Source organism: Gymnogyps californianus, chromosome 11, assembly GCF_018139145.2.
Source record: "Gymnogyps californianus isolate 813 chromosome 11, ASM1813914v2, whole genome shotgun sequence".
Lineage (NCBI taxonomy): Eukaryota > Metazoa > Chordata > Aves > Accipitriformes > Cathartidae > Gymnogyps > Gymnogyps californianus.
The window spans coordinates 2,791,898-2,817,329 of record NC_059481.1 but is presented as its reverse complement, the minus strand read 5'-3'; the positions used below and the strand labels follow the sequence as shown (position 1 = coordinate 2,817,329).

The window sequence follows — 25,432 nt, the reverse complement described above, 5'->3', positions numbered from 1 at the left end:
GGGGCGGGGGTGCCGGTCCGGTGCGCGTCGGTGCCCGGCGGGGGAGCGGGGCCCCGTCGCGGCGGCTGCTCCGCGCTTGGGCCGGGCAGCGGCGACCCCGGCTGGGGTGCAGCGGGGAGCGGGTGCCGGGGCCCGCAGGGGCGGCGAGGGGCCCCGGCCGCTGCCCGGGGGGTCGGGTCCCGAGCGGGGCCGGGGCCGGGGCGTCCCCCGGGCGATGGGGCTGCGCTGCCGGTGGCCCGGGCCGGACTTCGCGCCCGCGGGGGTAATGGCTTAATAATATAATGAAACATAATAATAAAGCTTATTATTATTTTATTATATTATTACAGAAGTGACGTTTGTTGAGCGGTAACGGGCGGGAGCTGCTGAGGCGCACCGCGGCTTCCCGCGGGCGGGTGCTGCCCGCGGGGCCCGGAGAGCAGCCGGGGGGCCGGGGCTGGGGGCTGCGTGTGGGGGCTGAGGAGCAGCCCCAGGGCTGCCGTTTGGGCCGGGGAACCGGGGGCCGAGCGGCCGTTCCCGGCCCCCAGGCGCCGGCTCGGGGGGTCTGGGGCAGGGTGTGGGGCAGGGCAGGGGGGCGCCCACCGGAGGCGGGGGTCCGGTCGGGTTTGCCCCCGAGGCGGGGGACGCCGGCAGGCAGCAGGCCGAGCTGGTGCTAGTCACGGGGGGGCAACGGGGCTGGGGGGCCGAGGCTTTATTCGGTGCTGGCACAGGGCTGGGGTCATTGAGGCAGTGTTGGGGCAGCGATGAGGGCTCCGATTGATGGGTGAGTGATGACAGTGACTGACGGACGATGTGAGCAGCTTGCAGTGGGGCTGGAGATGTAATAAAGGCTGTAGGGCTGGGGCTGAAATAAAACCTTGTGAGGGTGGAGTAAGAATGATAGTGGGACTGCAGTTAAAAGACAGATTGTAGATTTGAAATAAAAACTTATAGGGCTGGAGCTGACATGACGTGGAACTGGAGCCAAAACGGAGACTGTAAGGCTGGAGCTGACAGAATGCAGAGCTGGAGCTGAAATACCGACGGCTGTGCTGCTGGAATAAAGGTTGTAGGGCTGGGGTAGAAAGAGGGACCGTGGGGCTGGAGCTGAGACATCACAGAGCTGGGGCTGGAATAAAGAGTGTGGGGCTGGAGCTGGAATAAAAACCTGTAGGGCTGGAGCTGAAAAGTCACAGAGCTGGGGCTGGAATAAAGAGTGTGGGGCTGGAGCTGAAATAAATAATGTAGGGTTGGAGCTGAAATGCAGAGCGTGGGGCTGGAGCTGACACAACACGGAGCTGGAGCTGGAATAAAGATTGTAGGGCTGGAATAAAGGTCCTGGGGCTGAAATAAAAACACGTAGGGCTGGAGCTGAAATAAATAACGTAGGGCTGGAGCTGACACGACGCCGAGCTGGAGCTGAAATCCCGACGGCGGGGCTGGAGCTGACTGGAGCTGGAGCCAAAATGGAGCCTGTGGGGCTGGAGCTGAGATACCAATGGCTGTGCCAGTGGAGCTGGAATAAAGATTGTGGGGCTGGGGCTGGAATAAAGGTCCTGGGGCTGAAATAAAAACACGTAGGGCTGGAGCTGAAATAAAGACACTGGAGTGGGGGCAGAAATCCTGACCGTGGGGCTGGAGCTGAAATAAAGGCTGGAGGGGAAATAAAGACCGTGGGGCTGAGCTGAAATCCCGACCGTGGGGCTGGAGCTGACACGACGCCGAGCCGGAGCTGAAATCCCAACTGTGGGGCTGGGGCTGGAGCTGAAAAGTCACAGAGCTAGAGCTGGAATAAAGAGTGTGGGGCTGGGGCTGAAATAAAAACCTGCAGAGCTGGAGCTGGAATAAATAATGCAGGGTTGGAGCTGAAATGCAGAGCGTGGGGCTGGAGCTGACACAACACGGAGCTGGAGCTGGAATCCCGACTGTAGGGCTGGAGCTGAGACATCACAGAGCTGGGGCTGGAATAAAGAGTGTGGGGCTGGAGCCGAAATAAATAATGTAGGGTTGGAGCTGAAATAAAGACGCTAGGGTGGGGGCAGAAATCCTGACCGTGGGGCTGGAGCTGAGACATCACAGAGCTGGGGTTGAAATAAAGAGTGTGGGGCTGGAGCTGAAATAAAGACGGTGGGGCTGAAATGAAAACTCATAGGGCTGGAGCTGAAATAAATAACGTGGGGCTGGAGCTGACACGATGCAGAGCTGGAGCTGAAATCCCGACGGCGGGGCTAGAGCTGACTGGAGCTGGAGCTGGAGCCAAAGTAGAGCCTGTAGGGCTGGAGCTGAGACATCACAGAGCTGGGGCTGGAATAAAGAGTGTGGGGCTGGAGCTGAAATAAATAATGTAGGGTTGGAGCTGACACAACATAGAGCTGGAGCTGGAATAAAGATTGTAGGGCTGGGGCTGGAATAAAGGTCCTGGGGCTGAAATAAAAACACGTAGGGCTGGAGCTGAAATAAAGACACTGGGGTGGGGGCAGAAATCCTGACCGTGGGGCTGGAGCTGAAATAAAGGCTGGAGGGGAAATAAAGACCGTGGGGCTGAGCTGAAATCCCGACCGTGGGGCTGGAGCTGACACGACGCAGAGCCGGAGCTGAAATCCCGACTGTAGGGCTGGAGCTGAAATGTCACAGAGCTGGGGCTGGAATAAAAACTTGTGGAGCTGGAGCTGAAATGCAGAGCGTGGGGCTGGAGCTGACACAACACGGGGCTGGAGCTGAAATCGCGACTGTAGGGCTGGAGCTGAGACATCACAGAGCTGGGGCTGGAATAAAGAGTGTGGGGCTGGAGCTGAAATAAAGATGGTGGGGCTGAAATGAAAACCCATAGGGCTGGAGCTGAAATAAATAACGTGGGGCTGGAGCTGAGACATCACAGAGCTGGGGTTGAAATAAAGAGTGTGGGGCTGGAGCTGAAATAAAGATGGTGGGGCTGAAATGAAAACCCATAGGGCTGGAGCTGAAATAAATAACGTGGGGCTGGAGCTGACATGACGCAGAGCTGGAGCTGAAATCCCAACGGTGGGGCTGGAGCTGACTGGAGCTGGAGCTGGAGCCGGAGCCAAAGTAGAGCCTGTAGGGCTGGAGCTGAGATACCAACGGCTGCACCAGTGGAGCTGGAATAAAGATTGTAGGGCTGGAGCTGAGACATCACAGAGCTGGGGCTGGAATAAAGAGTGTGGGGCTGGGGCTGAAATAAAAACCTGCAGAGCTGGAGCTGGAATAAATAATGCAGGGTTGGAGCTGAAATGCAGAGCGTGGGGCTGGAGCTGACACAACACGGAGCTGGAGCTGGAATCCCGACTGTAGGGCTGGAGCTGAGACATCACAGAGCTGGGGCTGAAATAAAGAGTGTGGGGCTGGAGCCGAAATAAATAATGTAGGGCTGGAGCTGAAATAAAGACGCTAGGGTGGGGGCAGAAATCCTGACCGTGGGGCTGGAGCTGAGACATCACAGAGCTGGAGCTGGAATAAAGAGTGTGGGGCTGGAGCTGAAATAAAAACCTGTAGGGCTGGAGCTGAAAAGTCACAGAGCTGGGGCTGGAATAAAGAGTGTGGGGCTGGGGCTGAAATAAAAACCTGTAGGGCTGGGGCTGAAATAAAGACGCTGGGGTGGTGGCAGAAATCCTGACCGTGGGGCTGGAGCTGAGACATCACAGAGCTGGGGTTGAAATAAAGAGTGTGGGGCTGGAGCTGAAATAAAGATGGTGGGGCTGAAATGAAAACTCATAGGGCTGGAGCTGAAATAAGTAACGTGGGGCTGGAGCTGACACAACGCAGAGCTGGAGCTGAAATCCCGACGGCGGGGCTGGAGCTGGAGCCGGAGCCAAAGTAGAGCCTGTAGGGCTGGAGCTGAGATACCAATGGCTGCACCAGTGGAGCTGGAATAAAGATTGTAGGGCTGGAGCTGGGACATCACAGAGCTGGGGCTGAAATAAAGAGTGTGGGGCTGGAGCTGAAATAAAAACCTGTAGGGCTGGAGCTGAAATGTCACAGAGCTGGGGCTGGAATAAAGAGTGCAGGGCTGGGGCTGAAATAAAAATTTGTGGAGCTGGAGCTGAAATAAATAATGTAGGGCTGGAGCTGAAATGCAGAGCATGGGGCTGGAGCTGACACAACACGGAGCTGGAGCTGGAATACCGACTGTAGGGCTGGAGCTGAGACATCACAGAGCTGGGCTGGAATAAAGAGTGTGGGGCTGGAGCTGAAATAAAAACCTGTAGGGCTGGAGCTGAAATAAAGATGCTGGGGTGGGGGCAGAAATCCTGACTGTGGGGCTGGAGCTGAGACATCACAGAGCTGGGGTTGAAATAAAGAGTGTGGGGCTGGAGCTGAAATAAAGACGGTGGGGGTGAAATGAAAACTCATAGGGCTGGAGCTGAAATAAATAACGTGGGGCTGGAGCTGACACGACGCAGAGCCGGAGCTGAAATCCCGACGGCGGGGCTGAAGCTGACGCCGGAGCCAAAGTAGAGCCTGTAGGGCTGGAGCTGAGATACCAATGGCTGCGCCAGTGGAGCTGGAATAAAGATTGTAGGGCTGGAGCTGAGACATCACAGAGCTGGGGCTGGAATAAAGAGTGTGGGGCTGGAGCTGAAATAAATAACGTAGGGTTGGAGCTGATATGCAGAGTGTGGGGCTGGAGCTGACACAACACGGAGCTGGAGCTGGAATAAAGATTGTAGGGCTGGGGCTGGAATAAAGGTGCTGGGGCTGGAATAAAAACCTGTAGGGCTGGAGCTGAAATAAAGACACTGGGGTGGGGGCAGAAAATCCCAACCATGGGGCTGGAGCTGAAACAATGCAGAGCTGGAGCTGAAATAAAGGCTGGAGGGGAAATAAAGACCGTGGGGCTGAGCTGAAATCCTGACCATGGGGCTGGAGCTGACACGACGCAGAGCCGGAGCTGAAATCCCGACTGTAGGGCTGGAGCTGAGACATCACAGAGCTGGGGCTGGAATAAAGAGTGTGGGGCTGGAGCTGAAATAAATAACGTGGGGCTGAGCTGAAATCCCGACTGCGGGGCTGGGGCTGAGACGAGGCAGTGATGGAGGTGAAATCCCGGCCGAGGTGCTGGAGCTGAAATCCCAGCTGTAGGGCTGGAGCTGAAGCATCCCAGAGCTGGGGCCGAAACAGCGACCGTGGGGCTGGGGCTGGAATAAAGATTGTGGGGCTGAAATGGAAACCCATAGGGCTGGAGCTGAAATAAATAACGTGGGGCTGGAGCTGACACGACGCCGAGCTGGAGCTGAAATCCCGATGGCGGGGCTGGAGCTGACTGGAGCTGGAGCCAAAATGGAGCCTGTGGGGCTGGAGCTGAGATACCAATGGCTGTGCCAGTGGAGCTGGAATAAAGATTGTGGGGCTGGGGCTGGAATAAAGGTCCTGGGGCTGAAATAAAAACCTGTAGGGCTGGAGCCGAGACATCACAGAGCCGGGGCTGGAGTAAAGAGTGTGGGACTGGAGCTGAAATAAAAACCTGTAGGGCTGGAGCTGAAAAGTCACAGAGCTGGGGCTGGAATAAAGAGTGTGGGGCTGGGGCTGAAATAAAAACTTGCGGAGCTGAAGCTGAAATGCAGAGTGTGGGGCTGGAGCTGACACAACACGGAGCTGGAGCTGAAATCGCGACTGTAGGGCTGGAGCTGAGACATCACAGAGCTGGGGTTGAAATAAAGAGTGTGGGGCTGGAGCTGAAATAAAGACGGTGGGGGTGAAATGAAAACCCATAGGGCTGGAGCTGAAATAAATAACGTGGGGCTGGAGCTGACACGACGCAGAGCTGGAGCTGAAATCCTGACGGCGGGGCTGGAGCTGACTGGAGCTGGAGCTGGAGCCAAAGTAGAGCCTGTAGGGCTGGAGCTGAGACATCACAGAGCTGGGGCTGGAATAAAGATTGTAGGGCTGGGGCTGGAATAAAGGTCCTGGGGCTGAAATAAAAACACGTAGGGCTGGAGCTGAAATAAAGACCCTGGGGTGGGGGCAGAAATCCTGACCGTGGGGCTGGAGCTGAGACGACGCAGAGCTGGAGCTGAAATAAAGGCTGGAGGGGAAATAAAGACTGTGGGGCTGAGCTGAAATCCCGACCGGGGGCTGGGGCTGACACGATGCCGAGCCAGAGCTGAAATCCTGACTGTGGGGCTGGAGCTGAGACATCACAGAGCTGGAGCTGAAATAAAGAGTGTGGGGCTGGAGCTGAAAAGTCACAGAGCTGGGGCTGGAATAAAGAGTGTGGGGCTGGGGCTGAAATAAAAACTTGTGGAGCTGAAGCTGAAATGCAGAGTGTGGGGCTGGAGCTGACACAACACGGAGCTGGGGCTGAAATAAAGAGTGTGGGGCTGGAGCTGAAATAAAAACCTGTAGGGCTGGAGCTGAAATGTCACAGAGCTGGGGCTGAAATAAAAACCTGTGGAGCTGGAGCTGAAAGAAATAATGTAGGGCTGGAGCTGAAATGCAGAGTGTGGGGCTGGAGCTGACACAACATGGAGCTGGAGCTGCAATACCGACGACTGTGCCGCTGGAGCTGGAATAAAGATTGCAGGGCTGGGGCAGAAAGAGCGACCGTGGGGCTGGAGCTGAGAAAAGGCAGAGCTTGAATAAAGATCCTGGAGCTGAAATAAAAACCTGTCGTGCTGGAGCTGAAATAAAGACTGGGGTGGGGGCAGAAATCGCGGCCGCGGGGCAGGAGCTGACACGATGCCGAGCTGGGGCTGAAATCCAAGCCCCGGCTCCGGCCTGAAATACAGACCGGGAGGCGGGAGCTGACCGGGAGAGCGGGGGGCCGGAGAAGAGCCGAGGCAGAGCCGGAGCCGGAGCCGAGGTGGTGGGGCGGGCGCTGGGGCTGGAATAAATGCCGCCGGGCTGGCGGGGAAGCGGAGACCCCGGGGCCGAGCCGAAGTCCCGACCGCGGGGCGGGAGCCGGGATGCCGCGGGGCCGGGTCCGGGTCCGGGGCGGGAGCTGAGGCCGAGCCGGAGCGTCCGTCAGCGGAGCCGGGAGCGGCGGGAGCTGCCACCGAGCGTGTGCGAGCCGGAGCCGGAGCCGGAGCTGGAGCGGTAAGGGGGTGTCCCGGGGCTGCCGGGCCCGCAGCGGCGGGCAGGGGCCGGGGCGGGCAGGGCCCGTCCCAGCCAGGCCCCCGGGCTGGGGCTCCCCGGCAGGGCCCGGCCCGCGCCCAGCAGCCGCCCCCGGGAAGGGGGGGGCCCGTCCCGGGGCGGGGGCGCAGCTCCCGCGCTGCTGGGCCCGGGGAGCCCCCGCGGAGCCCGCAGCCGCCCCCCGCCGGCCTCCGGCCCGACCAGCCCCGCTGCAGCCGGGCCCGGGACCCGCCGGCTGGGCGGGAACGGGGCGGGCGGGGCTGAAATGGGCGTGGCGAGGGGCGTGGCACGGGGAAGGGGGCGGTGCATGGCGAGGAGGCCCCTCCCCGCGGGCGGTGGTGCGGCCCGCAGCAGTCCCCCCAGCCCTAGGAGGGTCCCGGACTGGGTGTCCCTCCCTGCCCCCAGTTTGGGTGCCCCCCCCCCCCCCGCCCCTGCGCTCCCCATGGCTGCTGGGGATGGGACTGGGCCAGGCAGGTGGCAGCGGGGGGGGAGCAGCCGGGCAGGGGGCTATTTGGTCCCCCCAACCCGTGAGAGACCCCAACGCGGGGGGCAGGGGAGCTGGGGGACCACCACCGAATGACACCCCCCCACCGCCCTTCCCCGGGACAGCTCGGTCCCTGCTGGGAGCGGCACGGCAGGCAGGCAGGCAGCGCCCTGCAGCAGGATCCGGCCTCCCCCTCTGGTCCCCAGCGGTTAGGGGACACAGAAGCTGCTCCATGGCTGTGCTGCTCATCCCCGTGCCCTGGGAGCCACGTCTCCCACCAGAGAGAGCCTGCTGAGGAGGAGGAGGAAGAGGATGAGGAGGGTTTTGCTCCTGTAGGAGAGCTGATGGAAGTGCCCTACCCTCATTTCACCTTCTCAGCGTCTTTTCCCGAGGAGGGGGAGAACCATGTTAAAGTTGATGCCAACTTTTGGGGCTGGACGGATGGAGGAGGAGGAGGAGGGAGGCACGAGAAGGAGCCCAGAGCCCGTGGCATCACAAGGGCTTTCCCGGGAACTGGCCCTGAGCAGGGGTCTGGTGCCAGCTGGGTCACCCAGGAGCAAGGTGACACGGCAGTGGCATCTGAGGTGCCGGCACTCAGCAAAACCCAGCGGGTCTCGGCGCCCGGCATGGGGCCGTGGCGGGGGTCAGGCGAGGGGGACGCTGCTGGTGGGACCTCAGGGACACGGTGGGGTTCAAGGGCATCAGGCAGGGACCCAGCGGCTGCCACAGACCCGGCAAAGCAAGGCAGCTGCCAGGCCCCGGTCATTCACCCCAGCGACCTCCGACTGCCAAGCAGCTCCGTCACGTCATTTCTGGCTGGACCAGGGTATTTTTTTTTTTTCCTGCCTTGTTTTTTGTCATTACGGTCCGTTTTTTCCAGGCTGACTCTCACGCTCGCTCAGCCCATTTGTTGGTGTGTGAGCTGGCACGGGCAGGACGCAGGAACAACCGCAAAACCACGGACAAAATGCGAAGAGTAAATTTATTTTCGTTACCTCACTGACCGGGGGATCCCCCAAGCAGCGCCCGGGCAGAGGCACACAAGCCGGGACACAGGCACCGCGGAGCTCGGTCTGGGCTAGAGGATCGCTGAACCTGCTGTTTTCGCCTGTACTCCGGGGATTCGCGCAGGCGTAGCTTACCACTGTGATCTTTCCCAGAGCAGGGCAGGAATCTCAAGCATGCTCCATAGGGTGCCTCGGAGTCTATCACAGGCCTATGTTATCTAAATATGGATGTTCTACTTGTCAAACACACAAGACTAAACAAGGATTAGTATGATGTATGTGTTTTTCTACACCCCAGCTGCGAGTCACTTGAGCGTGTTTACAATCCTCCTCACCAACCTTTCCGTTCTTTTCCCGCAGTCGGGATTCCCCCTTTTTTTGGCACGCTTGCTTTCATCGCTGCGGGTCAGGTGGTTCCTGCCTGCGCCTTGGGTAAGCGTCACTTCTAGAAAACCAGCACTTAAAGAGATTTCTATAGCATCACTTCCTTTTTTCCTCCTAAGCGGAGCAGAACCAGTCTGGTCAGGCTTTGGGTTATGCTTATTACTCTTTGCTCACGTGCTGGGGGTAGAGAGGAGGTGAGTCAGTTCCGAGGAAGTTCTCAGCCCTCGATTTGCAAAGTCAGCCCTACACATTTAAGTTGACAAGCGGCAGCGGCGGCTGCTTCGTGCCTTCGGGCGCCCGGGCTCTGATTTTCTTGAGGTTTGGGGATGCAGCAGGTTTCCCCCATCCCGCCCCGAGGAACTCACTGCTTGCGGATCATTTCCAGGCAGGAGCTGGCAGGGGAGGGTGGGAGTTGAGGAGCACTAAGTGGGTTCCCTGTCTCACAGAGCACAGGGAAGGGTTGGTTTTAGCCCTTCTCCCCCTCGGAAAGAAGCAGGGGAGCTCAGCACATCCTTGCCGGCAGCATCCAGCCTCCCTGCTCCCGTGGGACCAGCCCTCGCGGGGTGCAAGCGGGGACAAGCACCCTGAGAGCAGGATGGGGTCAGCCCTGCCCCTCGCCTGGGCTGCCGAGAGGTTCTTCCCTGCCTGCTTTGGAGAGCAGTTTTAGAAGACCATAGAACTGGATGACCTTTGAATATAGATTAAAAAAAGCAACTGAAATTCCTTTTTGAAGTGAGTGTCTTTATATACAGCCTGCTTTTTGCCTCCACGTAAAGCACATTCCCATGGACTGGGGAAAAGCACGCAGCGAGTATGGAAAAAACAAGTTTTTGGGTGGAAGAAAAACTTTGCCTGGTAGTTAACCAACAACAACAGCCCCCAGCATAGGGTGCTTTGGCTGTTGGGGTGAAGGGAGGCACCCAGCGCAGAGCAGGAAGGGCTGCTTTACCCAGGGAGCAGCCAAGGACTTGATTCCCCCAACCCAGCCCAAAAGAGGGATGCCTTTCCTTGGCCTTTTGTCATGGTTTAAGTCCAGGCAGCAGCTAAGCACTGCACAGCCGCTCCTTCCCCCCTCCCAGTGGGATGGGAAAGAGGATTGGGGAAAAAAAGGTAAAACTCATGGGTTTCATTATTAAACCGTTCTCAAGTAAAATATAATACTAACCACAGTAATAATGAAATATAATAGTAATGAAAAGGAATATAACAAAAAAACCTAAAGGAAAAACAGTGATGCACAATGCAATTGCTCACCACCCACTGCCCGAGCAGCGATCCACCCCTCCCAGCCAGCCCCCCCCCCCAGTTTATATACTGGGCATGATGTTCCATGGTATGGAATAGCCCTTTGGCTAGTTCGGGTCAGCTGCCCCAGCTCTGCTCCCTCCCAGCTCCTTGCACACCTGCTTGCTGGCAGAGCATGGGAAACTGAAAAATCCTTAACTTAGGATAAGCACTACTTAGCAACAACAAAAACATCGCTGTGTTATCAACAGTATTCTCACACTAAATCCAAAACACAGCACTGTACCAGCTACTAGAAAGAAAATTAACTCTATCCCAGCTGAAACCAAGACACCTTTTAACTCCCTAGCACTACCAAGTAGTTAGTCAAGAGCCAGAGAAGACCAAGCTCAGCTTATTGATGCCAGTTAGACCAGTAGCACACAGCTTGGGGTGCTCAAAGCAAGGTCTGGCCAGGAAGAGCTTGCAGCTCTGAAGCAAGCCTGGGTGCAAAGCGTAAGCCACACATCACCCAGCAGCTGCCCATTGCAGCTCCTCCGCCTGGGAGCTGTGCTTTGGTGGATGGGAGCCCAGGGCAGGGCTGCCCTCCCAGGCAGGAGGGCTCAGCACCACCCATACAGCAGAAGCAGAGACATTCACAGCTCGCCTTGACATTCTATAAAGAGTTTATTAAAGTTCAACATACAAAGTTATTCCATTTACACCTGAGCCCACATCCTTCTCAGGGAGGGTTTGGCAGCCGCAGCCCAGTGAGCATCTGTCCCCCCACAACTCCTCTTCGGGCTCCTCCTCATCAGCTGCATCTTCTCGTCAGGCAGAGTCATTTTGCCAGTGTGTATGAGCATCCTCAGGGCCCTGCGGGTGGGAGAAGGCACTGTGCCCACCTCCAGCAAGGGCAGGGGGTGGGGGCTCCTTCCCCTCACCTCCCAAGGGGGTCTCCAACTCCTGGCATTGCCCAGGACCAGCACCAGGTACAACAGGGACCTGTGACCTGCAGAAACGCCCGCTGTGCTTCAAAGCTCCAGCTCCGAGGCACAGAAACTAATTCCAGGGACTGTAAAGGCCACTTGCCTGTCCAGAGGATGCCCAGAATCCTTGGTTATCCATTTCCAGGGTCTGGGTCCCCACTTCAGGGTCTCTTCTGTCCCAAAGGACCGCCACATCCCGCCAGCCGAGCCTCTTGGTCCTCAGACACTAGGGAGGAGAGCATGGAGGCTGCAGCCGTGCCTGGCCCTGTGCTGGCCCTCTGCTCTGTGCCCCCCTTGCCCAGGGACCGGGGCGGCTTTGCCCCAGCTTGTTTCCGTCTGTCCCAGCAGACGGACGGACATCGCCCTTACCACCAGCAAGACGATGGGAGCAGTAATGATGCAGAGGCCGCACACGACCGCGATGGCCACGCCGTACTCGGGAGAGCCTGGTTCGGGTGGGGGGGGCTCCAGGGTGTCCTCTGGAGCAGAGCACAGCAGTTAGCACAGGACACAGGGGCTCTACCCCATGAGGTGGCAGCCACCCACTCTCCTTCGGGACACAGGAGGCAATACATAGGATGCCAGTAACATCTATTTGACACCCTCTATGCCCTTTTCCAGATAGACCTTCCCTCCTGTCCTGTGCCAGCCTGCAGCAGTGGGTCTCTGTCTCCAGCCCCCCCAGGCTGTGCAGAGGGATAGGGCATGGTTGTTACTGGGAATTGTACTTTCAAATCAACCGTTGCAAGCTGGTCACCTCACCAGCCAAGACATCTCCCCCTCCCTTTGCATAAGGGATCTGGATCTAGTTGGTTGTGGATCTATTCCGCTCCCTGCAGGCATGGAGCCACAAGCTGGTGAAGGTTGTATACCCGTAGCCCAAAGGGGAGCTTACCTCCCACAGCAAGAGAGTATGGGTCCACCTGGAAGTCTGAACCAGCCAAAGCCTTGTTTGGCCCAAGTGAGAGCGCAAGTGCCTCCAAAACTTCCAGGCTGGTCGGAGCAGGGTGCTGGAAGACCACATCCCCATGGCAGATCAAGGAGCCAGGCCTGTGGACAGGGTTGGGAAGAGCTCCAGCAGCTGCCAGTCCCACCGTGACCCCACAGCCACACGCTGGGCTGTGGCCACGGGCACAGCCAGACTCCTGCCTGGTTTTCCTCAGAGGGGCCCCAGGAGGATGTCTCTGCGCTCAGGGAGGGATTGGTTTTGCATCTCCTCTTTGGGATGGAAGGGACATCCCTGGGGGTCCGGCAAATCACCCCTGAGACAGTGGGTGAATGCTTGACCTCAGCTGCCTGCTGCAAACCCTTCTGCGGCTGAGATGATACACCTGACAGCCACGACCTGTTGGTTGATGGCTGTAGGGAGGCCTCCCTGGCTCTGTACACCCCTGCCCCAGCAGACCCTCTGCTCCCACTCACAGGAATCCTCTTATCACCACTTGCAGGAAGCTCCTGTTGTCCCTCAGGGCTCTCGCCACCTGGAAGAGAGGTTTTGCTCAGCTCTCCACCAGCCTTCGGGGTGTTTCACCCAGCCAGACCGCCACTTCCACAGCCATGATGGAGCTGGGACAGCCACTACAGCAGGGACACAGGGCAGCTGTGGTCCTGCAGCACCTCCAGGTCCCTGGCTGCACTGCAGTGGCCTGAACCACTGAAACACCATCAGCAGAAAGAAAACATCCCACCACTACAGCCTCAGTGCCTGCCTTCAGCAGGTGTCAGCCACGGCACTGGAGTTGAGGGTCTGGTTTGGACAACCCCAAAGCAGTCCCTCATCCTCCAGTGGTCCTCAGCCTCCTTTTCTCAGCACCCTGGGAGGACCCTGGCCCCCTCCCACCAGCCATGCCTACCGCATCACCCAGGTCTCTGGTGAGCTTCTGGTGCTCTATAGCGAGTGGATCCAGAAGGTCCTCGCTGAAGTGTCTGTTGGTGATGAGGAAGGAGACCGGGTAAACCTGCAGGCGAAGCCTGGCTCCTGGAGAGGCAAGACATGAGTGCTAGGTGAGCAGAGCTGGCAGCGAGCCCTACCACACACAGGGACTGTCCTTACCCTCCACCAAGAGGGACGTCAGGTCCACAGAACAGGTTGCGAGAGCTGTCAAGGCTTGCAGAATCTCTGCGACATCAGGATGGACGATCGTGTCGAGGTAGACGTCTCCAGTGATCTCCAGGTCCCCACTGAGGTTTCTAAGGGGAGATGAAGGGCTCTGAGCAAGGCAGGAGAGCTGGGACCAGACTCACCAAGCACACCCTTGCTGCTCTTTCTTCAGCAGCTCATGAGTACTCAGCCCAGGGAAGGTGCTCGGTTTGCCACCAGCTGCACATCACCCTCCCAGGTTTCCTAGTGCAGCACAACTCATCCTCTCCATCTTTGCAGCATGGCTAATTAGCTGCAGAGTGCACAAGAGGCAGCGAAGGCAGTTTAATGAAGAGCTTTGGAGAGGGGTACTTGTGTCCCATACCTGAGCCGGGCGATAGTGAAGTTCCTCACATGGTAGAGGGCACTGAGAGACCGAGTCACCTAGATGAAGAGGAGGCAACAGCTCACACCCCGCCCCTCCTTTAGTGCACGTTATCCCACCGTGCAGGCAGCGCAGCAGCCAGCCTGTGCCTATTTTCCCAGCATCATCCTTTGGAAGAGCCACCGAGGCTTGCCATACCTTGCTGATCAGCCTCTCCAGGGCGTCTGTCCTGCTCCTCCCAAGATGCAGGACGGTGAGAGAGATGGACAGCTTCTCCGGGTCCAGGTTCTCCAGGCTGAAGCCTAAAAGAGTTCAGAAGACAGCTAGGCCCATACCTGTTCCTCCACCTTCCTTGGGAGATGTCAGTCAGCCTTGAGCTCATCTTTTGCCACACACCGAAAGCAGAAACCAGCAGGGCAGCTGAGCAAAGATGAATACCTTCTGTGGTGGGAAGGGCTCGGGATGTACCGCCTCCCAGGACAGGAGAAGCAAGTCAAGGAGGGGAAGCCAGAGAGTTTAGCAGAAGCACTGGACCACACAGGTCCAACTACTGCAGATGTGGTCTCCAGCATCCTTAACACTAAAGGGTTTTGCATGGGTCAGGAGAAGGGATGTTAAGTGAAGGAGAAGCCTGAAGTCCAAACTGGGAATGTTGTGGCTTTGATAGAGGTATAGGGAGGACACCTGACAGCAGCAGCTCTGCTGTGGGAAGATCTCCACAGCTTACCACCGGACTGGACAGATTGCGGCTCCAGTTGCCAGCTGAAGACGCTCCTTCCCCTGCTCGCCTCTGTGATGAACGTCCGGATGAGGTGGGAGTTGGTGGGAGCAGGAACATCCCCCCGGAACAGAGCCTCCCCTCGCACAACCACCGAGCCATTCCTGGGAGGGAGATGAGATGATGGGCAGCCCACCTTCCCTTTGGGAGCAGCTTTAGACCCCTATCATCCTCACATTAACACCCCACCCAAAGAGAGGTCTCAGGTGGTTTTACCTGGAGCTTCAGACACTTTCAACCAGGGATCCCTTGGGACAATCACCCCGGGGAGGGAGCATAGACCCTCACAAGACCTATCTGGAGCATTTTGCTGGGCAAACCCTTCCCTCCAAGCCAACCCCCCCCGCCCCCCGCATCTGTTGCCCCAGGGCAGAGCTGCATGCTCACATAAACTCGAGGACATTTGCCTGCAGGAAGGTCTCATAGGTGGACAGCATTTGGTTTAGCTGGAAGAAAGAAGCACCTGTTAATTGAGAAGCTTTTACAAGCTCCCCCGTGTGAAGGGGACATGTACCAGGAGGTGTGCAATAAATACAGAGGGAAGTCAGCTCAATTTGCCCAGGGCAGGGCATGCCGGTACCCCAGGGCATGCCAGGCCTCTGGGGACGGTCATGACTGAGCTGGCATACCCAGGGCTCCCATCAGCCTACAAACAGCACCCAGGAGGGAATACCCCAGCACCCAACACGGTGTGCAATGGCCCTGTTAGCTGCCAGTGGTGAGGGGAACCCTGTCCCACCTCAAACCAAGCATCCCAGTCCAGCTCTGGTGGAGCAATGCCAGGGATTTACTTGTCTCCACCATGCCTAGGTGGGTGATTGATAGACCAAGGCGGGGCTGATGCAGCCTGCAGGCTCCTCACCCCAGCAGGGCTTGCTGCCATTGCTGCAGTAGCTTCTCAGCTGCACCCCCTGCACCCAGAAGTACCAATATCTCCACCGACCAGGTCCTGCACTCACCATCAGGCTCACTTCTTCCTCCAGCTCCCTGTAGCTCCCTGAAGCCCTGCTGCTCAGAGCCTCGGTGTAAGTGATGCCCAACAGCCGGAACTGCAAGGGCAGCACGTGTACGGGCAGAGGCTGTGCAGGAGAGGGGTGCCCGGGGGGGTGGGATGCAGGGGGCTTCACCCCTGGGGAGCCAGGTTTGCCCATCGTCATCAGCTCAGCTGGGGTGAAGGCCTCTTCTGCAGCTGCAGGGAGATGCTCTCTGGCTGTGGAGGGGTGCTGGGAGGTGACAGAGTGACTGGACACGGACTGAGCATCAAAGGTCACTCCTGCTGGTGTAGCCAGGGTTTGAAAGCCAGGCAGGGAGCTGGCTGCATGCACAGCTCCAGTAGAAGTCAGCAGGTAGGATGGAGATGGCAAGCTTGTGGGGCCAGTGCGGTGCACAGCCTCAGAGCAATGCTCCGGAGCAGGGTTCTTGGAGCTGGGAGGAGGCGCAGAGCCTGGGCTGGCATGGGTGGGCCCTGGACGTCCTGCTGGAGCAGCAGTGGGTCCTGCCGATACTGTCCTGGGCTCACCGTGCCCGGCTTCTTCTGCCACAGCCACCCATCCAGGCAGCACGCTCATCTCCGCCACCTTCATGGCCTGGCGTTGCATTGCAGTGGGTCCATCCTCAGATGCTGTCGTGAGGAAGGGAGCTGGATGCAGGGATGGCCTCTGGGTAGGTGAGCCCAGGGGGGAGCCATGGGTCACACCTGCAGCTCCTGGAGAGGGGGAAGCCACCGTAGCAGCTCCATCCTTGCAGGGGGCTTTGGTTGCTCCAGGCTCTGGGATGGCATCAGGGGCTGCCGAGCTCACCCCAGTCACAGGGGGACCTGCAGCGCTGGGGGCCCTGGTCCGAGCAGCGGAAGGGTGGGCTTCAGTGGATGTCAGCAGAGTCTGCCGTGCAGCAGAGGAGGACAGATCACTTAGTTTCCCTGAGGTGACAGCAGGTCCCCCAGACTCTGCTGTAGGAAGGAAGGGAGCCAGCACTTGTGGGTGGTTGACATCATGAGCCAATTCAGCACCGGGAAGTGATGCCAAGACAGTGGTCAGAAGTCCAGACCTATTCCCTGGGACCTTGGCCAAGACGGTGTCCACCAGCAGAGCAGCTTCGCCATGCGGGAAGGTGCCAGCAGGCCGTGTGTCCCAGAGCATCTCGGGTGTCAGAGCAGAGGGTACCCGCACAGTGCCAGGATGCGTTTCAGTCGAGCTGGATGTCCTTTCTGTTGACAGAGCTGAGGGCACCCCTGGAAGGGGCACCAGGTGAGGAGCAGCGGTGTGGTCCTCACCCATACCAAGGTCAGGCAGGCCAGGGCTTGGTCTTACCGCTTCCTTCTGCCCATTGCAGCTCCTCGCTGTGGCTCTGGCAACCGAAGCTCCATGCTGGACATCAGAGAAGCCACTGGCTGTAGATTGATCAGACGCAGGCATGTCACTGGAAGCCTGCGCTGCCGTCACAGCTCTGGCCCGAGAAGGCAAATCGCTGGCTGTGACCACAGCAGGAGGCTTAGAGCTTGCAGCCAGGCTGAGATCTGCTCTGCGGGGCATGTTCCAATGGTCAGGGGATGCCCCAAGGGCCAGTGTCTGCTCACCTCTGGGCCGGTCCGCTGTGCTGTGGCTCTGGGAGGGAGTACCCGTCAGCATCCATGCTGACCCCGCAGGTGCTGGGGCATCAGATGGGACGTGAGCCCCCCAGCAGCCCCTTCGGGTGAGGCCAGCTGGGTGGGCATCACCTCCAGCAATGCAGCCCCTGCGGAGGGGCTGGAGGCAGCGGTGGACAGGGAGGGAGGCTGCAGCCGTGCCGGGGAGGCGGCAGGGACCCAGGCAGCCGGCTCACCCTGAGCACAGGGGGTGCCCTCAGACCTCCCCCGTGGGCTTTGGGGCTCTGCCGTGCCCGCTGGCTGCCCAAGCCCATGGGCTGAGGTCACTGCAGGCACCCGCGTTGCATCATGCGAGCCTAGTCCTGTGCCACGGAGGCTTCCCAGAGCAAGGTGATGCCGGGAGCCAGGACTGGGGTCACCCATGGTCTGGAGGAGCCGAGTCGAGGTAGCAGGCACCCCTGTGCCAAGCCACGGTGCAGAGGACAGCGTCATAGCCACTGCTGTGCCCAGCCTGAGCCCTTCCCTGTGCCTGGATCCAGTCTGCCGCTGTGGTGAGGTCTGAGCTGTCGAGGGAGAGGCAGTGGCTGTGGTCGGTGTCCCCAGGCTCCATCCCTCGGCATCTGTACCATGGATCATGTCTCCTTCAGCCCCCGGGAAGCAGCCTGGCATGCCCACTGAGCCCATCAGCACCCTCCCATGCTGCTGCATCGCCGGTTCATTGGGCAGGTCCCCATGTGTTGCCACCAGATTGTCACTTGTCCCTCCCTGGGAGGCTGGCGAGCCCGGCCAAGCGTGGGAAGGAGCCAGGGAGCCCGGGGAGGCCTGGGGCAGAGCAGCCAGAGACCCCAGGCTGTACGGGAGAGCGGTGGCAGACAGGCAGATGGCTAGCACCAGGAAGGCTTTGCACCACGGCCCGCTGGCAGCAGCAGCCACACGGGCAGCAGGACCTAGGGCTGTGGCCATGGCCCCTTCCCTCTCACCATGGAGCATCATTCTCGGCTGTAGGGCAGCAATGTCCGTGGGGTCTGGTGGTCCTACCCCTCGGCTCTGCTTGGGAGAGGCCATGGGGAGAGCGCAGCTGTGGAGAGGTACAGCAGGAGCTTTAGGCTGGGTCCCTCCAAGCCACCCTCCCCCTGTGACAGTGACTGGCCCATTCCCAGAGCATCCCACACACCAGAGCCAGGGACAGGAGGCTCCTTCTCAAAACATCTCCCGGGTCTCCAGCAGCACTGAGCAGCTTCTCCAGCTCAGGAAAGTTTGTGCCAAGCCTCAGCATCTCCTGGGAGGAGCCAGGGAGGCTCCCGGTGCAGAGCAGGGCTGTAACCAGCCACAGGCTCAGACATTACCTCATCCCCTACCCAAAACATCCACCTCATCCCAGACAGCCTCACCAGGGACAGCAAGACTTTCCAACCCACCAGCACCCCTTACCTGGCAGCACCCAAGGAGAAGAGAGCACCAAGCCCCCACCCCAGCCCTGCGCTTTTATCTCCTTTCCCGGGGGGTGGCTCCATTCCAGCTGCTCCCAGTTAACACACAAACTCATTTGCACTCCCCCAGGTGAAGCTCTTTCCCGGCTGGAGGGGTCCCAGCTTCCCTCTGCTCCTCATTAAGCCCTTGGCGGAGGAAGGAGTGTGGTGCGTGGCTGTTCCTCCAGGCAGGTCGTTCCCCAAGCACCAGCCCCAAACATCACGGATGCTCCTCAAAATGCCCTGTTTGTGGGGAGGGGGTCGTGGCGGTGCTGTTCCCCTGCCGGGCTCGAGTAATTTGGGCTGAAAAACGTAGCTTGGGGTGCTCGGCTCTCGGGACCAGGCAGATTTCGTGCTTCTGATGGAGGCTCACAAGGGGTACGGTGTCTCGGGGGTCCCCGCTGAATCAGCCCGGGCTGCATCACCTCGGCGGCAAGCAGAAGAGTGCCGGGGGACTGATGCCATCCCTGCTGCACCCCACAGCTCTCCTGCCCAGTTTCAGATGCACAGACACCTCTGCCAGCACCCTCCTCCCGGGCTGTCAGCCGGGGGGCTCAGGACGTACCCCTCATGGGTGCTGGGATGCGCTCCCTTACCGACGGGTGACCCACTGGGCTCCCTGCACCCCTGGGCACCCCCAGCGGGTCGGACGCTGGATCCAGCCCTCCGATGACGGGACGGAGGGGCTGGGCACATCACTCATGGCTTGTTACAGGGAGAAGCAGGCAAGTGCGTTGGATGGAGGGCCCAAACCTGTGGTTTGGTCTGCCCAGCCAGCCGGGAGATGCTGGGTGCTGATTTGGGACCCCCCCGGTCTCCAGAAAGGTCCCATCGTGCCCACGCTGGCAAGCAGAGACTGAAGCACGGCGTGTTTGGAAACGAGCCAAACCCTTTTAATCAGGTGAGGCACCTCTTAAAATTCATATTCTTACAAAATATTAAATAAAGTGAAGGAACTTTCTTCCCTGGAACTTTATATATATATATATATATATATATATAAAAAAATTACAGTATTATGAACAAACACTGCTTTCCGAATTGCTTTACAATGCTATGCACAGACGTGGCATGGCAAGGGAGAGTGAGGAGAACAGTAGCGTCCCCCCTTCCCTGTCGCCCACACGGCCAGTACATCCCAGTGGAAAACCAGAAAGGCACCCACAGAAAACACGGCAGCGGCAGCCGCCGCCTCCCCAGGCCGGCAAACACACCTTTCGGCTAAAAAGAGTCTATGGTACGGGTTGGGTAGGGGTTTTTTTTTCTTTTTTTCCCTCCATTTTCTTAGTTTAAAATAAATATTTCCTGTAGTGAAATAAAAAATAAGAAGAATCCTCATTTTGTTCCTCCACGCTCTGCATCAGCTGGAAAAACACCTGAGTGTCAAGTTTGTAAGGCCTCTGCTGTGTACCACTGCTGCAGACCGGGCGAGGGGGAGTCCGTCTGTCCTTGGCTGCTGGGATCCCTCCTGGGATGCCCATCAACCTTTCAGTGCCCACGGGATGGAAAGGATCTCCCCTTCCGAGGTCTCACAGCATCGCTCCCCTCTCCTGCCCCTCTGGTCACACCGGGGTCGCCACATCTCCGTCAAGGTCGTCCCTAAATGTGCATCTCCCGTGTTCTCCTTTGGGACAGCTGGGATCTGTGTTGTCAAGTGGTTTGGTTTTCTTTAACAGTCTTTAAATCTTTCTTGGAGCCTTTTTCGGCTATGATCAGGACTGAAACTCTCAGCCCGAACAGCGTTGCTCCTGCCGGCTTGGTCCAGCACAGTAAGCAGGTGAAGCCGTGAGTTTAAATAAGACAGGTATAAATTACTATATTTTTTAAAAAAAACCCCACAAAACCTGAAGGCAGCAGCTCCTTATAAAGGTAAATTTGCAACATTTTAAAAATGTCTTCATTTAAAAGAGCAAAAAAATCAGTCCTGTAACTACAGAAGTTGCGATTCCCTTGACCCTTAATGTTGTGTTAAGTCTTTGTAGCACTTTAAAGATTAAAAACCAGGAGGAAGGTACATTTATTGGGAACGGTGTGTATAAAGCAGGAGAGGTGAGTTAGAGGAGAGAGGAGGGGACGTGGTAAATCATCCCTGCAGTAGCCAGCCTTTCTCCAAGGCTGGGGACGGTGGTGTGACCATTTCCATGCTCCTCTTGTGGGTACAAACGCTGCTCCAGCCCTCCAGCTCCACTGGAACTCCAGCCATTCCCTCCCAGTTCACTGGCTGCAGCCTGGCCGGTTGTGGATGGAGATGGGAGACGCACTAAAAGATGATGCATTAAAAGAAATGCAGCTCCAGCTGCCGTGAGGCACTCGAGCCCATCCCCGCGGGCCAGGGTACCATGCCAGCCATCCCTGCTCGTGGCCCCGGAGCATCTCTGGGCCGGGCGTCCCTGCCGCTGTTCTCCACCCCGAGCATCGTCCTCGGAGGGTCCCTGCGGTGCCGGTGGCCTCCAGGCACCAGCACCCCGGGAGGACCTGTCCCCATCCTCAGGCGCAGCCGTCCCGCCGGTGGGAGCCGAGCATCTCCCTGCAGGTCTGCTTGTGAGCGCCTGCTTCGTCTCGGCATCCGTGCCGCTGCCGGGAGGGGACCCCGCTCAGGGGACGAGGGGGACCTTCCCTTTCCTGTCCTTGCGGGCGGGCGGCTCGGCTGGTGCCCTTGACACATTCCTTAGTGCCTCCTTTTTCTTCGTGCTATCCGTGGCTATCGCTTTGCCGTCAGCTTGCAGTGCCTCCACGCCAGGGCTACCTGGGAGAGGAAAGAGTGGTTAGGGACGGCAGGGTCTTCACCTCCCCATCCCGAATAATCCCCCCCAGCCACAAATCCCCCCTCCAGCCCAGCCCAGGCAGCGGAGCCACTCGTGTGCTCCTCCCCAGCCAGGCCAAGCTCCCCGTCATCATGGCAAATACACACAAATACACATACACCTTCACATAACTCCATATAAATCCTATAAATACACATAAACGCACACACAAGAAGAGTTACCTACTTGGAGGGATGCTGGCCAGCCTGCAAGCCTGAACCTGTAAGAAATAAAGCTGTTGGCAATGGCCTTGAGCAGCAGCAAAAGGGCGTCCGGACAGGGAGGGGCGGTGGGACTGTCACCGGTGGGATGGGACAGCTGTGGGTGGCAGGTCCGGCACACGGCGCGCGCTCTGCCCCGCTCCCGGCGTGCCCCTGAGCCGCCTGGCCCCGCTGCCCTTGGAGGGGGAGAGGTGGCCTGGAGGTGACTGACGCCTCCTCGATATCTCCGGGATGAGTTTTCTCACCCAGGCAGGCAGGGACAACCCCCCCAGCTCCACCACCCACCCCCCAGCTCAAGCTTTCTCCCTCCACAACCCACGGAGAAAAGCTAAGTATTCTGCTCCGCAGAACCCTTGCCAGGACAAGGATGCTGAGGGACCATGCAAGCGATGGATGCTCCCACCAAACAGCAGCACCTGGGAGGCAGATGCAGCTGGAGCTTTCCTGGAAGAGTCCCAGGCACCCACTGGTGTCACCAGCCCTCCGTGGGAGATGCCGGGCTACCTACCGAGCTGCTGCCTGATGGAGTCGTGCCAGTGGAGGTTCAGCAGGTCCGGGTAGATGTCGGGGAGCTGCTTGAGCGCCAGGAGTTTCAGCATGCGCGAGGTGCAGCTCTTCAGCTCCAGGTCCCTCAAGTGCCTCTCCTCCGAGAGCGTGGTGGGGCGCAGCTCCACCTTGTGCTCCTGCAGCACTTGGTCAACGGAGGCCCCGGGGAGCTTGGGGAAGAGCTTCTCCTTCACCACGTGGATGGGGATGAAGACAGCCCCTGCCCGCACTACGTGGGGGAAAGGACACTTGCGAGCGAACATGAAGGTCTCCAGCTGAGAGAGCAGGTTGGTGAGGAGAGTGGCCACGTCCTGGAAAGCCAGCCAGATCTCCTTGCCTTTGGTGGGCTTCTGAGGTTCGGGGATCCTGGAGCCGTTCTTGGGCTTGGGGGGGATTTGGGCATCTCTCCGAGCTCCTCCGCCGGCTCTGCCTTCTTCAACCACTCCCGCAGGAGCTCCGGGGAGGACCGGGACACTGAGCACGAAATAACGTCGCAGAGCCAGGTGTGCAGGGTGGTGAAATACTGGCCGGCGGAGGTCTGCGAGGCAGGGGCCTCGCACTGCCCGGGCAGCGAGATGCCCTCCTCTCCCGGCGCACGGGGGGCTTCGGGCAGCGGGGGCTGCTGCAGGTCCAGGCGAGCTCCCTGCAGGGCAGAGGTGCCGGGCTGGGGCCGGGCTGCGGGGCTGGGGGCTGCTGGCCGGCGGGGAGGCGGGGGGGTCCGTGGCGGCGGTGTGGGGATGCTGCTGGAGGGGCCGGGGGCGGTGGGCTGGGCTGGGGGGCGCGGGGGCTGCCGGCCTGCCGGGGGGGCACGGTGCTGGGCGGGAGGGAGCGCAGGATCTTGTATTTTTTGAACATGAAGGTGGCCGAGCTCTGGAAGTTGCTCTTGTCCCCAGAGCCCACCTCAAGCAGTAAGGGCAGTGCCCGGGGCTTGGCCCCCTCTCCCACCCCCACCTTCCCCCCTGGACCCTCCTTCTCCTCCTCCGCATCCTCCCTGTCCGGCGTCCCCTCCACGCGGCCGATGGGCGCCCGGGTCTCCCCAGCTTTCACCAGTCTCTTCTTCAAGCTGAGGTCCAGCACCACGTCCTCAGGGGCCGGCTCCCCGCTCCCTCCCCCACCAGGGCTGCCCTCCTGAGACCCCGGGTCTCGGGGCACAAGCTTTGGCTTTCCAGGGACCCTTCTGTAACAGCTTTCCCCTTGGCTCTGGACCACAGTGCTGCCCGTCTTCAGCGCCCGGCTGGCCGCCGTCCCCGCGGGCAGCAGGCTGGACACCGCCGAGACGTCTCCGAGGGCAGCGGGCTCCCGGCTGCCCCCCATGTTTTGGGGTGGGGTGTCCCCCCGCAGATGCTCCCTGCAGAAGGGGACCTGGGCTGAGTCCTCGGTCCCCTCCAGGTAGTCTCGGTAAGGTGCCAGGCTGAAGACGTTGTTGATCACTGGCATGGGTGGGGAGGAAGGAGAAACCTCACCGTCCCTCGGGTCTTTCAGCCCCTCCGGGGTGGAGGCGGACGGAGAAGTGGGGACAAGCTCCTTGGCTGCATCCTTGACCTTGCAGGCATCTCCCTTCCCGATGATAACGGGAGCCGGTGGTCCCCCGCGGGGGGTCTCCTGGGGGACCGGGCTGGCCCTCCTCCTCCCCGGGTAAGGGGGCTCCTGCTCCCTCTGGCTGGGTTTCACCCAGCCCCCTTCTCCTTTGGGAAACGTCTCTGCGAGCCCACCGGAGCCCCCGGACACATTCTCTGGGGCGCAGACAGGTTGGAAAGCACTGTTGTGCCTCGCCGCCGCTCGCCGCCGGGGACTTTCCGCCCGGTGCTGCTCGCAGCCCAGCTCCGTGCTGGCAAAGGAGGTGCCGAATACGGCCGTGTCGCTGGGGCTGAAGGCAAAGCCGGGGCTCGGCAAGCAGCTGGCTCGCCGCGGCGGCCCGGCATCCCTCGGTAGCGCCGCTGACTTGGCGGGCGGCGATGCCACCGCGCCGGCGCTGGCTGCCCTCGGCACGTAGGTGTCCAAGGGGCTGGGAAAGTAGCTCCTCGGGGCTTGGGGCTTAAGATAAGAGCTGGGAAAAGGCTCCCCGCTTCCCACAAAGCCGAAGCCTTTGTAGGCGCTGGGCACGGCGCTGGGCTGTGCCTCCACGGTGGGAGCCGGAGGGTGGTAGAGGAGGGCAGCTTTATGGAGGGGCAGCGGGTAGTGGGTGTGCGGGTAGCACACCGGCGGCCTCTCCCGGTACGCCGGGCTGGCGGTGGGCGGCTGGAGCTTGGGCCAGGGGTCCGGGCTGAGGCTGGGGACCTCAGGCACCTTCCTCTGGCTGTGGGCGGCGGGGCAGCTAGCTTCCAGGAAGGGGGTGCCGGGGGGGCCCTGTATTTCTCAAAGGCAGTATAGTAGGGGGAGAAGGCGACGGGGGAGCCCACCTCCTCCTTGGTGGGCAGCGCCAGGCTGGGGTGCAGAGGTGGGAGGCTGGGGTCGGAGTGGGCACCCCTCTTGCGCAGCCCGGTGCTGCCGCGGGGCTCGCCGGGGTGGAGAGGGAGGCTGGCAGGGGCGGCGGCGGGCAGAGCCCAGTCTACATCCCCCGGTCTCTGCTGCAGGCTCTCTGCCCGGGGTCCCAGCGGCAGAGCCATCCTGGGGTCCACGAAGCACGCGGGGGCTCTGTACACCGGCTTGGGGACAGCCAGGGGGGCCGCCTTGTTCACCGCCACTGGCTTCTTCACCGGGAAGGGGTGTCCCGGAGCCGGCGGCGGGCTGGTCCACTTCTCCCTCGTCATCAACAGCTCCCGCATCAGGCTGTCCTTGCCTTTCTCGGCACCCGGGGGCTGCAGCCCCGTCCCCAGGCTCTCGGGTCGGTACAGCAGGCAGCTCACCAGCGGCCCCTCCGCCGGCATGGGCTGGCTGCCGGCACCGGTGCCATAGTGCAGGTAGGCTGCCGCAGGGCTCCAGCGCGCCAGGGGCTGCTCGGGGCCATCGGGGCTTTGCAGCGGGCAGGCAAAGTAGGAGCCCTTGTAGTTGAACTGGTTTTCGGAGCCGGGGTTGGGCACAGGGCTGGATTTGCAGAGGCTGGCGGGGAAGCCGGCGGTGGGCTCCGTCTCCAGCCGAGGTAGCTTGTTGAAAATCACGGGGTCCAGAGACTCCAAGTGCCGTTTCGAGGCCATTTATACGTTGCTGCCGGCGTCCTGACCAGGGCGTGTGACAGCAGAGGCGAGCTGGCCTTCCTGAATGGCAGAGAGAGAGAGAAAATAAATGATGAGCAAAGCAAGTCCCCATGGCAAGCACTCAGCCCGCAGTGGAACAGCACGGGGTGACAGGGTCCGCCGAGAGCTCCCCAAAAGTCACCTTGCCTACGCGCTGGCTGGAGAAAGCATGTTGGTTTTCATGGGCAGCTTTCCCTTATTCATTTGTGATGCTCAACATCACACTGGAAAGCTAAAGG

The 25,432-nt window shown here is 59.8% G+C and overlaps 2 protein-coding genes across 2 annotated transcripts; both read right to left on the bottom strand.

Annotated features, from left to right (window-relative positions):
• Positions 1 to 10,832: 10,832 nt before the first annotated feature.
• LOC127020583 (mucin-1-like) lies at positions 10,833 to 18,046 on the bottom strand. The gene is made up of 12 exons (XM_050903276.1): positions 15,356 to 18,046; positions 14,784 to 14,842; positions 14,346 to 14,500; positions 13,817 to 13,920; positions 13,619 to 13,677; positions 13,207 to 13,343; positions 13,007 to 13,131; positions 12,576 to 12,634; positions 12,049 to 12,203; positions 11,523 to 11,632; positions 11,257 to 11,379; positions 10,833 to 11,040 (listed from the first exon to the last, which is right to left on the bottom strand). Exons 1-12 carry the CDS (start codon positions 17,021 to 17,023, stop codon positions 10,996 to 10,998), a joined length of 2,799 nt encoding a protein of 932 aa, XP_050759233.1. The 5' UTR covers positions 17,024 to 18,046; the 3' UTR covers positions 10,833 to 10,995.
• A 2,115-nt stretch (positions 18,047 to 20,161) lies between these two features.
• C11H15orf39 (chromosome 11 C15orf39 homolog) lies at positions 20,162 to 25,165 on the bottom strand. The gene is given in 9 exon segments (XM_050903491.1): positions 20,162 to 21,195; positions 21,440 to 21,473; positions 21,983 to 22,414; positions 22,417 to 22,663; positions 22,723 to 22,947; positions 23,005 to 23,241; positions 23,299 to 24,366; positions 24,420 to 24,894; positions 24,982 to 25,165. Coding segments are annotated over 9 exon segments (2,895 nt in total). The 5' UTR covers positions 25,155 to 25,165; the 3' UTR covers positions 20,162 to 21,191.
• Between the last annotated feature and the right edge of the window lie 267 nt (positions 25,166 to 25,432).

Excerpts from the sequence above, each read along its gene's own strand:
- LOC127020583 (XM_050903276.1), bottom strand. The coding sequence starts at position 17,023 with ATGCTGACGGGTACTCCCTCCCAGAGCCACAGCACAGCGGACCGGCCC. Across the intron at positions 12,635-13,006 it reads CCAGAGACCTGGGTGATGCG|GTGGCGAGAGCCCTGAGGGA; the intron begins GTAGGCATGGCT and ends CCTCTCTTCCAG. Across the intron at positions 12,204-12,575 it reads GTGGTGATAAGAGGATTCCT|GCCTGGCTCCTTGATCTGCC; the intron begins GTGAGTGGGAGC and ends CCCTGTCCACAG.